General features: G+C 41.1%; 3 protein-coding genes across 6 annotated transcripts in view; all 3 read right to left on the bottom strand.

Moving 5' to 3' along the window:
* LOC116180612 (sex peptide receptor-like) overlaps window positions 1–14,004 on the bottom strand; it is a 561,029-nt gene that overhangs the window by 209,210 nt on the left and 337,815 nt on the right. The gene's annotated exons all lie outside the window — the stretch shown is intronic.
* LOC116180611 (la-related protein 7) lies at window positions 336–2,006 on the bottom strand. The gene is made up of 4 exons (XM_031500691.1): window positions 1,768–2,006; window positions 1,046–1,715; window positions 760–991; window positions 336–712 (listed from the first exon to the last, which is right to left on the bottom strand). The coding sequence occupies exons 1-4, from the start codon at window positions 1,934–1,936 to the stop codon at window positions 407–409; spliced, it is 1,377 nt and encodes a 458-aa protein (XP_031356551.1). The 5' UTR covers window positions 1,937–2,006; the 3' UTR covers window positions 336–406.
* On the bottom strand, window positions 3,978–12,852 carry LOC116180606 (titin homolog). The gene is made up of 6 exons (XM_031500686.1): window positions 12,636–12,852; window positions 8,189–10,790; window positions 7,548–7,723; window positions 7,284–7,494; window positions 7,088–7,231; window positions 3,978–4,723 (listed from the first exon to the last, which is right to left on the bottom strand). The coding sequence occupies exons 2-6, from the start codon at window positions 10,787–10,789 to the stop codon at window positions 4,577–4,579; spliced, it is 3,279 nt and encodes a 1,092-aa protein (XP_031356546.1). The 5' UTR covers window position 10,790; window positions 12,636–12,852; the 3' UTR covers window positions 3,978–4,576.

The raw sequence follows: 14,004 nt of genomic DNA, 5'->3' as shown, positions 1-14,004 counted from the left end.
AACAAAGATAAACAAAATGAAAGTACAAAAAAACCAATTGTCTCGAATATACCTATAGGTAACACCCCAGAACTGAAGACATAAACGTAAAATAGGACATTTTTGGCGGTATTTATGCTATATATGCATTTTTACCAACCTATACCCATAACATTGTCTAAAAAAGAGATTAGCAATATGTTGGTGTTTTTTTGAGCCGAATCAAATTTTTTTCCACTTTTTTGCCTTTAAGCATATTCCAACAATGCTTAACACAACCCCAATTGACAAACGGAAAACAATAAAAAACGACGTTTGCTAACAAAACGACAGTGATAGGTCTGTAAGGACCTCCCTAAAAATTAATAATTATAATTAATTATTAAACTTAAATTACAAAGGCAGTTCAATACTCTCAAATTTACAATTAATCGCTATTCTCAAATCGAATATGCTTGGCGCTCTGTTTCTCCGCCTTTTTAAGCAACTTATCCCTTCCTCTTTGCTTACGATTGTCGTTCTTCAGCTTGGCACTCCTCGACTCTTCGATTTTCTGCCAATAATTCTGCTCCTCCTCCCCCTCCAGCACGTCGCACTTGCTGTCTTTAAAGCCGGACGTGCAGAACTCCCGCGCGTTCTTACTGTCGTCGAACCGAAGGTACAGCTCCAGACTTCCGTACGCGTGCGGAATGTCGATGTACCGAACGTTGGAATGGTTCGTCTTGAGCTCCTCCTGCGAGGGATCATCAATTTTCAACACCTTCGCGTGCGTTTACTCACCTTCAGTTTTTTGCTTTCGACGCACGGCTCGGATAGCGCCACCTTGACGATGACGCCCGACGTGAACGCCTGCACGGTCTTCGGCGGTTCGTCCCTTCGCGGCTGCTCCCTCGGTTTCGGCTTTTGCGCGTGAAAATCGGCGACGCGCTGCTTGTGGAGGTGCCGTTTCAGGTCGGACATCGTCTTCCGTTGCATTTCCAGGTAACGATTGCGCATCTTCTTCCACTCCTTCCTGCAAATGCACGTTAGCGGGGAGGGGGCTAATAATCCGACGATTAATGCTCACTTGGACAGAACTTGTAGGCCCATCTCCTTTAAATTCGTTAGTCTCTTCTGCGCTTTCTTCTGCTTCTTCTTCTTCTTCTCCTCGCCTTCGCTCTCCGACACGTCTTGTTCGACAGGCGCGACGAGCTCCGCTTCCGCTTTGGCCGGGTCATCGCGACCGCTCTTCTTCTTCTTCAACTCGATTTGCGGCGCGTCGTCGGACGACTTTCGTTTTTTAACCGACTCGTCTTTCGCCTGTTGCTGCTTCTCGTCGAACGTCGCGATGCTGCACAACTTCTCCGGTTCCATCGCAGACGGTATTTTACAATCGATCGACTCGAAGAACGCCAACGCCGCATTTGTCGACTCCTCGGTCTCGAACTCGACGAAAGCGAAACCCTTGATAATATTGCTGTGGTAGTACTTCGGAATCGACACGTAAGTGACTTTGCCAAACTCGGAAAAAATCGCCGTCAGCCACTCGTGCGTCGCGTCCGACTTTAATCGTTCCACGTAAATGGTGCACTCGTCGACGTTTTCCTTAACTTTAATCGGTAGCCTTCTACGTACCTTTGTCTTATCCTCCGACAGTTCGATTAGTTCCGATTTGCTGATGGCTTTCGTGACGTCTTCCAGGCTCGAGGTAAGTTTGCGTATCTTATTAAATTGCAGGAATATGGAGACGTCGACGTCTGAAATACAAAAACGTACTTGTACCCCACGAATGAGACAAGGGTGACTTACATGGATCGTTTTGGATCAGCTGACTCAAAAAGCGTTCCTTTGCGAGGTTAGAATCGCTAAAATAAAACTCCATTTGTTGCAAGATCGATTTGTACAGTTGCTTTTTACGATGTCGACCCTTTTTTTGAGAATTCTCGTGATTTTCGTCCACGTTATGTTCATTATCCATTTTTTAAATGTACCTTTATTTAAAATTAAAAATTCTGGCAAAATTACACCAAAATAGTATCGTTCTGCCCTCTTCCGTTCATGTAATTAACTAAACTAGTTTATTACCCCAACGTTAGATGTCAGAACGATACTTTTTTAATATAATTTTGGCGGAAAAGCTAATTTCAAATAAAATAATAATAACCTTTGATTGAGAAGTCTAATCGAAAAAGTACGAATTGTTTTGGATTCTACGCACCAAAATTAATAAGAAAAAGTGTTTTCCCAAGAAATTTTGGTGCAGTCGATTTTTATTAAAAAAAGGAAGGTAATAACTGCCTTTTTTTGAGCCCCGAAAAAAAAATTGTCTCAAATCGATCCGGAAAAAAATAGAATATGACCTGTAGAATCCATAATTTCAAACAGTTCCAAGATTGGGCAACTAGTTCAAAAGTTATAGCCCTTTGAATTTTTTTATAGTCTATAACTTTTGATTGAGAAGTCTGATCGAAAAAGTACAAATTGATTTGAATTCTACGCACTCAAATTAATAAAAAAAAGTGTTTTCCCGAGAAATTTTGGTGCAGTCGATTTTTGGTAAAAAAGGAAGGTAATAACTGCCTTTTTTTGAGCCCCGAAGAAAAAATTGTCTCAGATCGATTCGGAAAAAAAATTTTCTTATAGAATGTGACCTGTAGAATCTATAATTTCAAACAGTTCCAAGATTGGGCTACTAGTTCAAAAGTTACAGCCCTTTGAATTTTTTTTCGAAATTGGTTTCTATAACTTTTGATTGAGAAGTCTAATCGAAAAAGTACGAATTGTTTTGGATTCTACGCACCAAAATTAATAAGAAAAAGTGTTTTCTCGAGAAATTTTGGTGCAGTCGTTTTTTGGTGAAAAAGGAAGGTAATAACTGCCTTTTTTTGAGCCCCGAAAAAAAATTGCCCCAGATCGATCCGGAAAAAAATTTTCCTTATAGAATGTGGCCTGTAGAATCCATAATTTCAAACAGTTCCAAGATTGGGCCACTAGTTCAAAAATTACAGCCCTTTGAATTTTTTTTCGAAATCGGTTTCTAGTCTATAACTTTTGAATGAGAAGTCCACAGATCTAAGTGTAGATCTGTGGTAGTATAAAAGTCATAAGTATTTCACCTGACTTGTAGGCAACCCGCCATACTCTTTGTTAAGAAAACCGGCCATGTTTTTTCTATACAGGGTGATTACTTTCAAACCGAACATAGGGAATTAACGAGGTTTTTCGCAGCTTGTTGCTCCCCAAATTAATAATTCCAGCATTGGAAAGAAGATTTTTTCCGCGTTTTATGATATGCAAATTATTAACGTCTAGTTGCACGTTTAATTATTATTTTGCGAAATTAGGTAGTCAACATGTGTACTTGGTTTAAATAATCACAGTAGTCATGAAATGAAAACAAGGTACGTGATAATAACTGTCAATAATTTTAATTGGTACTTACTACAAAACCTTCGATGTATTCCATTGAGGAAGTGTTTATTTTAAAAAACGTTTACGGCGGTAGAGTGCGAGATTTATTTTCCGTGGAATTTAATCAAACTTAACTAAATCTACGGGTCATGGCTACATGATTTCATTTTATTTTGCGAATTTTTGATAAAATTATATATAAAACTTGACTAAGTCGCATATAGTTAGATCAGAAAAAATCTTCTTTCCAGTGGTGCCATTATGAACCTTCTAAGTTAATTTGGGGAGCAATAAGCTGCGAAAAGCTGTTTTCCCATGTTAAGTTTTGAGTATTCACCCTGTATATAGAACATGACAATCGCTATCCTTAGTACCAGAACATAATCCTAGCACAGCTTTAAGTAAGCTGTGATCCTAGCTTGGCTTAGTCCATGGGCAGATTCCCATAGACGTTAGGCGATTGGTTTCCTCGTTACCAATTATTCCCTCATGGTTCAATTCATTGCAAATGCCATTGAATTTATGCTTATAAATTCACAAAATTCAATTTAACGAAACTCCTTGGTCCATTCATCTACATTCTGGACCCAGGGCATGCAAAGACAACAAAAGAATTTCATGTTTATTTACATACAAAATACAAATTTTAAATTCATATATTTTTATTATACCTGATCTGTGTGCTAAAAAAATAATGAATGAACACTAAAATTACCCCGGTGAAGAATATGTTTATATCTTAATGTTAGCACATCTCTCCAAAGAATGAAATGAAGAAACAAATTGCAAGTAGAAACTAAACATAACAATAGATCATAATTCTAGTACAATTGATTTATTAAAACTACAAAGAAGATACTCTGTATATACAATGCATAAACGTCTCTACCTAAAGTTAATCAAAATGTCAAAGAATAAAAATGAATCAAAATTTCAGCACCATGCACAAAATAGTCCCAAAAACGTTAATTTAAATTCACTCTAACATAATAAGATAAATTATGTTTCCCATTTTTCCTTCTTCTGCTTTTTTTCCTTGGTAAAAATTGATAAATCAAAAATTTAGAAATTCGCATTCACAATGTTTGTTTTCGCGTCAAATTTACAATGCAACCGGTTTTCCTATGTTAACGAAACAAGTGTCTAAAATTTTGTAATTTGTACCAACAATGCTGGACGTCGCCACGGACGCCGCGCGTCTCCTGTATCACTTGCTCGGGCCGTAGTTCATAAAGTTCGCCTGACACTCCTTGCTCGTCCAGTGCTGTACCAGAATCGACGATTCCGATTTCAGTAGGGTCTCGACGTCCGATAGTAGATGATCTTTTAATTGCATCTTTATTGCCTGCATGCTCTGAAAAGAGAACGATGAGAACATACGCTTCAATCCCCCTTGCAAGTTTTAAAAGATCCAACGGGTCCAAAGGTTCCATAACAAAAATTGTTGCGAATAAACTGTAGGCGTTAATGTGACGGCGGAGTCCGATTGGTTTCTTAAGGCAATTGTAGGAGACTAGGGCTCGGCAGCTACATTGGGTTCGGGCGTGACAGAAATTATGTATGCTAGGGTTTTTGTCCAGAAGAAGGTTTCTCCGAGATTGGCTGGTTGTGTGCGTAATATACTTTATATGTTCTCGTTTTTTCTTACGCACAAAATTAAGAGTTTTTACTTTATTTCCTTTCCCATTTCACTGACGTTTCGACACGAAAGCCGTGGTGGCTCTGCTTGTGAGCAAGTCAAGATTGCAGTCGTTTCTGAACTTCTGCCGCTAAGGACTGCAAGCGTTATCACGAAAAAAACAATTAAAATGATTTGTTTTAATGTTTCGCTTTACGTCCAATTAATAATGTCCACCTGTCAAAGATCGCGACATAGACAACTTGTTACGAATACCTACCGAAACATGCAGCACCGTCTGTATGGCTGCCTACATACGTATTTTGTTCCATTGATTGCATGATGCTATGTAAACATACTTAGCAATGACGTCATCAGGCGCGGATCTAGGAGGGGGTCACAGGGGGCCGGTGACCCCCCCCCCGTCCATATAAAAATTGTACATCATTTTCCCCGATTGGGGGTTTGGCATGGACAACCTTTTACCCTAAAGCGGCGTACAATTTTCGCGCATGAACTCTCTATAAATAAAAAAATTAACTTAGCGTTTATTTTTTAATTTTGAAAATCCACAAAAGCACCGGCCCCCCCCCCCCCCGAAAAATATGTCTAGATCCGCCACTGGACGTCATAATACACCAATGACGTGCGCGCAATCTAAGGAAAATCCTACCATACCACAGATCTTAAAAGGTTCCACAGACACAACTCCTTACAAATTTTACAGAACCTAAAGAGAATTTACACAGCCCGCAAGCAAAATCAACAAGGTTAATAGCTGCGCTGTTGAATACTTGCACATTCTGTACAAAATCTACCTAACCTGGCACAATCTACCTAAAGTCACTAGATATAAAAAGTACCGCAATCATCCGCCATTTTTGGGCAAATTTGCTGCCAACTTAAAAAAATTGACAAATAAAATCTGAAAAGCTGTAATTTTTTATAACCTAACTTCATAGTACTGTCATGTTTTATAATAGTTATTTATGTATCAAGGGCATTAAGGCGATATTTATGCCGAGGGCGACAGAGCCCGAGCGCCTCTGGCCCGAGGGATTGTAAGTCGCCCGAGGGTTAAATATCGAGTAATGCCTGAGGTGCATACAACATTTTATTTTTCATCGTTCCAAATAATGCATTTCCAATATAAAAATGTAATGATTATTGTTAGTGCTTCATACGAATCAAGTAGCATCTTTTATTATGACATAACTCCATCAATATATTTGACAGGCAGTTTGAGAGCATAATGGATTGTCACTGCTTTATATATCTCATATGACAGATATAATTGGCATATAATAGGCAAATGAAAAATAATAGTACATTATATATCAAGGTAGAGAAGTCCACTATTATTGCCTGAGCACCAAGATTACATCTCGAGGCGCTTGCGCCGAGGGGTGTAAGGTGCGAAGGCAATAATAGACTTCTCTACCGTGGTATATATACTATTTTTTTCACTACTAGCACTTGAAATCCTCTAAATTAACATATTATATTGATAAGAGAGTTAACGGTTGGACAGAATTGTTTGTTTCTTAATTTAACATGTCAATCAAGTACGTGGAAGTACAAGTCAAACAAACCGTTTTGTTCTGTCATTGAGATTTTTCAAAGAGTAATTTCGTTCGAATTTTTTCAAAATGTGATAATTTTAGGTATGTAATTTCTCTGGAAATTGCGAATGGTGGCAATTATTCGTTTTAGAGAACTTGTCTAAACGTTCATTGAGCGAAATTTCGGGTTGTGTTTTCTAAAAGTGACAGCGTGACAGTTCTCATTATTGACTACTAGTTAATAATAAAAAATTATTAACCACTTTGAACAAATGCCGAGAAAGCCTACTTTACAAGTGGAAAAAAGGTTAATAATCATGTCATCAGACGCTAGTAGTGAAAAAAAATATATACAGATATCTCCAAACAGGTGAAACAATCCCTAACATTAAAGTTACTAGAATCTGGTAACTTCCGCCATTTTGGGGCAAAAATCATGCGTTCTCTCTCTAACACACGAGCCCAATGGATTGCGGTACTTTCTATATTTAGTGACTTTAAATCTACCAAACCAACAGAAACGTTGATAGTTAGTTACCTGCTGCGATTGATCTGCTATAGCTTTTAAAACCGATATCAGTTCATCCTGAAACTTCTCGGGCCAAAAGGTCCGCGTCACTAACCCTAACCGTAAAGCGTCACTTGCCGTCAACTTGCGCGAGCCGAAAAACAATTCGCTTGCCTACAAAAAAACCGGTCAGATAATCAGACGCGCCGCGTCGGAAAACACTTACCAAGGCGCCGTTCATCACGTGCGGCGCCGAAAGCAATACGCCGCCTTCCGCAGCGCACCCCAGCGACGCGTACGGTACACTGAACTTGGCCGCGTCGCTCGCGAATACCATATCGAACAGGGGCAGCATGGTCACGGCCAGTCCCATCGCGTTGCCGTGAACGCCCGCGACCAAAATCTTCGGGAACTGAGCGAGACTGATCAGAAAATCCCTAGTGACGAAGAAGTTAGCCTCAGCGAAGCGCGACGTACGTCGTTTACTTACCGCACGGACATCGCGTAATTCTCGGCGATGTTCATGCACTCGATTCTGTTATTACAGTACAGCTCCTTGTAGTTGAGCCCCTCGCAGAACGTCTTCCCCGAAGACGAGAGTAGAACTACGGAGCACTCATCGTCGTTCGACAACAGGTGCAGCATCGCCCTCAGTTCTGTTAACGACTGAAACACGCGCAGAGTTATGGCACGGACTAATCCATTGCGAATAGTTCGATTTTTAAAACTCAGAAGTGGGATCGAGTACAAGAAACAATTAAAATTCTATAGGAACAGTGTGTTTATTTTCATTGTATGTGTTTCGGAATAACAAAAAATTTTTTTTTAAATATTTCGTTTAAATAAAATTTTAAAAAAATAATTTTTTTTATCATTGTCAAATTGTGTGTTTATTCGAACCCATTGTACGACCCCAATAGCTTTTGTCAGATTATTCTCTTCATATCTAAGATTGTGGCCGGTGTAGTTGACCGCATACCAACTCACCCAAGATTATTCATTTGGCGCCCAACGTGGGGTCACAACAATATTTTATATTTCCTATGCTAGAAGTACTACTAAATCCCAGCCCTCTTTGTTTCTGATTTGATTTTGTTGCCAATTCGGAGTATTAAAAATGTCGATACTTACATCAACCGACAAAGTCGTACGCCCCGTCGGTTGCGGCTCCAAAATAATCTGGACGAAATTGGGAAACGTCACCACTTTGAATGTGCCGAACCTCGAGTACTTCTCGTCGGACGACGTCATCACCGATTCCACCTCGTCGCCGTCCTGGTGCTGAATAATGAACGTCGACGAGTTCCTCTCGGAGCGCGGCCGTATCTTCCTACGCGTCCCGTCCGACTTCTGTCTGATGCCCCTATCCGAATCGTCGCCCTCGGGATTCTCGCTCGAGAACGAGCTGCTCGAATGCCGCCTGATTATGCGCGACGCCTCCGCGTGCTGATTGTAGGACGCGGGGGACGCCGGCGGACTGTTCGCCGAGCTCGTCGACTTCTTCCGATGTAGCACCGAGGCGGCGATCTCCTTGGTGGGCGTGGTCTTCGACGGTCCCTCCTTCTTTCGGAGCGAGATCGGCGAGTCCTTCGTGCTGTTGATTTGCAGGTCGTTTTTGATCTCGTTCGTCTTGTTCTTCAGCTCGCGCTGAGCGCGATCGAGCGATATCACGCTCTTCTTCTTTTTCTCGCCCCCGATTTCGTCGGTGTTCTTCACCGCGTACAGTAAATTCACGGCGCCCTCGTCCATTAGCAGACGATCGACCTCGGTGAGACGTTTCGGCTTCTTCTTCTTCATCATGACCTTTTTAATCGACGGCTTCTTCACGACGGGCGTCTTGTCGTTGTTCGGTTTGAGAACGGAAGGTTTCGGGGTGTCGGAGTGAACGGTTTCGGGGGATTTTAGGTTGGGCACTTTGAAATATTTGGGCGTGGTCTCCTCGTCGGGATCCCATATCTTCTTCTTTTTGACGATTCGAGAGCTTTTGCTGATGTAGGTGTTCGGCGAGGAGAGGGGGGTTTTGACGATTTTGGCGGGCGACGGCGTTTTGGTTTCGATTGCCACTTTCGCGACGATCACTTGCGGCTGGAGGTTGTCGGGTATTTCGGACGCGTCCACGTTGGGGGTGAGGGTCGGCGGAACTGTGGAATGTTTCGGCGTGACGGGCGCGCTTGCCGATTCCTTCTTTAGGCTGGGCATTTCGTTTTTGGTCGACTTGTGGGAGTAGGTTCTCGGTTTCGAGTGCGAACTGACCTTGTCCGAATTTGGAGCGGAACTGGAAGGCTTCTTCTCTTTCTCGCTGATAATTTTCTTTTGAGATTGTAAAATGGTGGCCGCTAGCAGTTTAATATCTTCGGAAGATTTCCGTTTTCGCGTGTAGGTTTTTGTGACTAATCCCATGGAAAATTTGGGCTCTTGGTTGTCGTCCGCTTGCAGAGGATCCTCTTCCGCGGCCTCGACGGACGGGGGAGGCTTTGATTTTTCGGGGGAACTCTTGGAGCTGGATTTGGAGTAACCTCGATGCTTGGGTAACTCGCGCAACTGCTTCAAGGCGGTTTCCCGCTCCCATTCGGGCGTGCGTTTTTCCAGGGGCTTACTTTTCAGCCGCATTAAATCCCAATCATCGTCCCCTTCCAAAATTGCGATTAGATCCGAATTATCGTTGATCTTAGCCGAAGTGTCCATCACTTTCTTAGCGGTAGTTTCGCCCGTTTTCTTGGTGCCGCTATCCGTTACCTTCTTGCTTGGAGTTGAAACTTTTGGGGAGCTCGAACTGGAACTGCCACTTTTCTGACTACCTTCAACCTTTACCGACGCGCTTGACTGACCTTTCGGGGTTGGGGCTATTTTGGTGGCCAGCCTCTTGGTGAGTTTTTTTGTAAAAAAGATGTCGCCCCCTTCGGGCGCTTCGGCCGTCAAATTCCTTATACGCGACCGTTCCATGATCTCCTCCGCAATTTCTTGCTTCGACACAATTTGACTCGTGAGGTTTCTGTACGGAATTTTGACACCCAACCTCGGTTTCCGCACTTTTCCATTGCGGATCTCGTCGTCCACTTCCAAAGAATGGCCGAGTATGTGAGGCGGTATCGTAGTTTCTTTTGCTTCGGATGGATGTGATTCATCTGCCTCCTCAGACTCTAAGTCATCCTCATTTGATTTTGTCGCTTCGGCCCCATTTTTGGCTGCCTCCTCCTCGCTTATCAGTACAGGCATTCCATTAACTTTATCGGTGCAATCATCCGCAGGTTCTTCCGCTAATGTAAGCTCTGTGGGAGGAGCCTCCTCGACGACGACTTGCTCAAGCGTAGGAATTTCGTCCTGTTCTACCGGAGCCGCTTCCATACACTCTTCGGTGACATGCCCCTCGGTCTCTGGAGCCGCTACGGTCTCCTCCACAGCGACTTCATCAACCTGTTGTGCTGGCTCGACTTCCGGTTGAGATTTGACAACCGGCTCCGTCTCCACGCTCTCTTCCACAGTCAAAGGATCTGCTACCTCCGGAACTACAGCCACCTCCTCGACGGTTCCTACCTCACCGCCTTCTTTAAGCGCTTGCTCCTCCTCCTCTGCTTTAGAAACCGCATGTTCTACCGGCTCTTCGACAACCGCCTCCTTCGCCGCCACGTCCGGTTGAATCTCGTCTCCCACGCCGTTCTCGTTACTCGCAACCGCATCTTCCGTATTATTATCATGTAACGGTTCCTCCTGAGGGGCAACCTCCATCTTCATGCTGCATTATAAATTAATCATAAGCTTAACGTCAACAATTTGCTATGAATTGGCCTTAAAAATTTATAGGACATAACCTCATTTTTTTAAAGTTGAACGCTCTGTATATTTTATTCGAAGAAGAACAGAAGAACGCTTTCCAAAAATATAACACTAAAGAAATTTAAAAATGCAATATTACATTTTTCAAAAACTTAAAAAATTTCAGTGCGTTTTGAATTCTTTTTTTATTTCCCTATTTATTGCGATTGCGTTATATATTAAAAAAGAAAATTTTAGTATGCAATTTTTTAGATTATACAGGGAACATATTAAATTCGCTTTTCAAAAATATAACACTAAAGAAATTTAAAAAATGCAATATTAATTTTTCAAAAACTTAAAAAATTTCAGTGTTTTGAATTTTCTTTATTTCCCTATTTATTGCGATTGCGTTATATATTAAAAAAGAAAATTTTACTATGCAATTTTTTAGATTATACAGGGTCTATTTAAAAAATGAGGTTAAGTCCAGGAACTTTTTTGTTGACATCGCATATGTACTTATTTTGAAAACGGGGGACTACTCTGCAAGTAATTTTGTAATAAACATTTTTTCGTGTCTCTTTTCATTCTGATATTGACAATTTTTGATTTTCCCTGGCGAGCGAATATTTTCAAATTTTGATTTTGGTATTTTTTAAAATTGGCCCAAAATGTCACATATTAGAAGCTTTTTTGATAGCAGTAAAAATTACGAAATTCTTGCTTTATATCATTTATTAATAATTTTGTCTTTCGGTATGTGCGATTTGAGTGGGCCACCTCCCTATTAGATTTATCGGACTGTATAGAACTTGTGCACTTTTCTATTCTCCGATCAATTTGAAACACCTTCCGTTGAATTACAAAGAATTAATAATATCTAGAGTATATGTACATATACAGGCTGTCCCACGACGTAAAGGAGACCTCAGAATACATTTGACAAGAATTTTTGTTAAGTTGGCCATGACTCGTAAGTACTTAATAGCATTTTTACAACAAAAAAAATATTAAATAGCCAATTTTTAATGTTAGTTTTTGAACCGCCTTGTATATATTTATAATCTAAACATCAACACACGGACAGAACTTCTGAAAGGAAACCATCCTTAATTAAACAATAATAGAAAAATTTTGCAAATTTGTGCCACAAACACCATTTTTGACATTTGAAAATATGTCAAAAACAGCTAAATTTATGTACATTTTTATTTTTACGTATATAATGTTAAACTTCGTAAATAGTCCGAGCTGCCATTCGTAGTGGGACACCCCGTACAGCTTTTTTTCAAATTATTTTAAAATCTGAAAGTAAAGACGTGCATCGTCAAGCTTTTTCTCCAATGTATCGCACCTTACCAGTTTTGCGAGGGTCCACCCTCGAACCTTTGAACTGAACAAATTCGGCAGACGAGATTTAGCCGTCTGCGTAGCCACTACTACAAAACTAACGGAAGGTACTTTAAGCACATAAAAAAAATGAAGCTACATCCGAATTGGAGAGTTTTTTCGCTACCAAATTAGAACCCCAATTTTCAGCTTGTCCTCCGATAGGTTTCGGTTTGAGTCCTGGACTATAACTAACGGAGGGAAGGTGCTACAGGAGCAACAAGTTTCTTGTAACACGAGCCGGTAGTGCGTATTTTATTGAACATGATACCTGCCAGGAAACATTAGACGTTACACTACCTTCTCTCGAAGGTAACAGAAACTGGAATACTTAAATGTAGATCCGTAAACGAACAGTTCTTGAACATTTAAAAGAGCAGACTGAACAAATAGTTTAAAGAACGAAAAGAAAGTAAAAAACACCGCCGCTTACCAACGCTTTGTAATGGATCAGGTTAAATACGTCGAGAACACCCCACTAATGTCTATCAACACACTGAAGAACGTGATTGGAAACCTTACTACTTATTTGTAATCATTTTAAAGCGCGTATTAATAACAAAACGATTAATTTATAAATAAAGCGTACACTTGATTACAAAGGAAGCCATTTTCGATAGGCTTTTTTCGTAGTTTATAAAGTTTACGTCACCACGCACAAGCGGCGCTACCACACTTTTAATCGCAAAAGTTACTAGGGGACACGTTAACTACGATGCATGCGAACTACTTTTGTTTTCGTAACTACGGACTTTCCTACTAAACACGAGTGAGAAAGGGACGCGAGAAAAGGAAAGTAGGGTGGTTCCTCTCTTCCCTGTCTATGTATACTAAACAAAGATCGTAATACTACCACGGGATGGGGCACGAAAAAAAGACAGACTATGGTGGTTCTACGTATGCTATATGTACTAAACAAAGATAGTACAACTACCGCATTGCGGGTTGCATACCTACAAAAATGCGTCGCTTGTAGTATTATTGTTACATTAAATGATAGTGCTAGGAGTGGTCCCAGTCGGTTCCTGTGCTCCTCGGTATTGTCTACCATTCGTACCATGTTTCCACTAGATTTGAAGCTCACGGATGCGGTTTCCTCAAACCTGCCAGTGCCACGTACCACAATCACTGTATCATCGGCACGGCACATAGGCAACTGTGGTGTAGCCCGCCTAACATAATCTCTTCAACAGTCCTTCTACCATCAAACACCACAGCTGATTGCTTAGAGCTCCCAGGTTACTCCACTTCAGCAGCGATGGGAGGTCAGGTTGCCTAGAGCCCCCAGGTCCTTGCCTAATCTTTTTTAGCTTCGGCGCGCTGTCCCGAAGGGTTGTTTAGGCTCTCCTGTACCAGGCGTTCTGGCAGTAGTTTGTTGTTGTGGGAAAAATGGTCACCCCCTGTCACACATGTAAGTGGGGTAGAGTGGGGTAGTTGTTGATCCCCAATTCAGTCACGCATATCATCGGACGAATGATACAGTAGCGTAGTTACGGAGCCCCAGAAGAATTGAGTTATCATCATAGCTATTAGGTATAGGTATACTCGTATATAGAGAGCAATTTTGGTTTTTAAAAAACAGGAATTTTTTTTGCCCATAAATTTTGATTGAGACGTCTAATCGAAAAAGTACGAATTGTTTTGGATTCTACGCACCCAAATTAATCAGAAAAAGTTTTTTCCCGAGAAATTTTGGTGCAGTCGATTTTTGGTAAAAAAGGAAGGTAATAACTGCCTTTTTTTGCCCAGAAAAAAAAATTGTCTCGGATCGACCGGAAAAAAATATTTTCTTATAGAATGTG

Source organism: Photinus pyralis, unplaced genomic scaffold (assembly GCF_008802855.1).
Source record: "Photinus pyralis isolate 1611_PpyrPB1 unplaced genomic scaffold, Ppyr1.3 Ppyr1.4_LG9, whole genome shotgun sequence".
NCBI classification, from domain to species: Eukaryota; Metazoa; Arthropoda; class Insecta; order Coleoptera; family Lampyridae; genus Photinus; species Photinus pyralis.
This window is presented reverse-complemented; position numbering and strand designations above follow the sequence as displayed.

Coding starts and splice junctions, on each gene's coding strand:
- LOC116180611 (XM_031500691.1), bottom strand. CDS start 1,936: ATGGATAATGAACATAACGTGGACGAAAATCACGAGAATTCTCAAAAA. Junction 1,716..1,767: donor GCTGATCCAAAACGATCCAT/GTAAGTCACCCT, acceptor TTTGTATTTCAG/ACGTCGACGTCTCCATATTC. Junction 713..759: donor TCGAAAGCAAAAAACTGAAG/GTGAGTAAACGC, acceptor GATCCCTCGCAG/GAGGAGCTCAAGACGAACCA.
- LOC116180606 (XM_031500686.1), bottom strand. CDS start 10,789: ATGAAGATGGAGGTTGCCCCTCAGGAGGAACCGTTACATGATAATAAT. Junction 7,724..8,188: donor GTACGACTTTGTCGGTTGAT/GTAAGTATCGAC, acceptor CGCGTGTTTCAG/TCGTTAACAGAACTGAGGGC. Junction 4,724..7,087: donor TAGCAGATCAATCGCAGCAG/GTAACTAACTAT, acceptor TTCTCTTTTCAG/AGCATGCAGGCAATAAAGAT.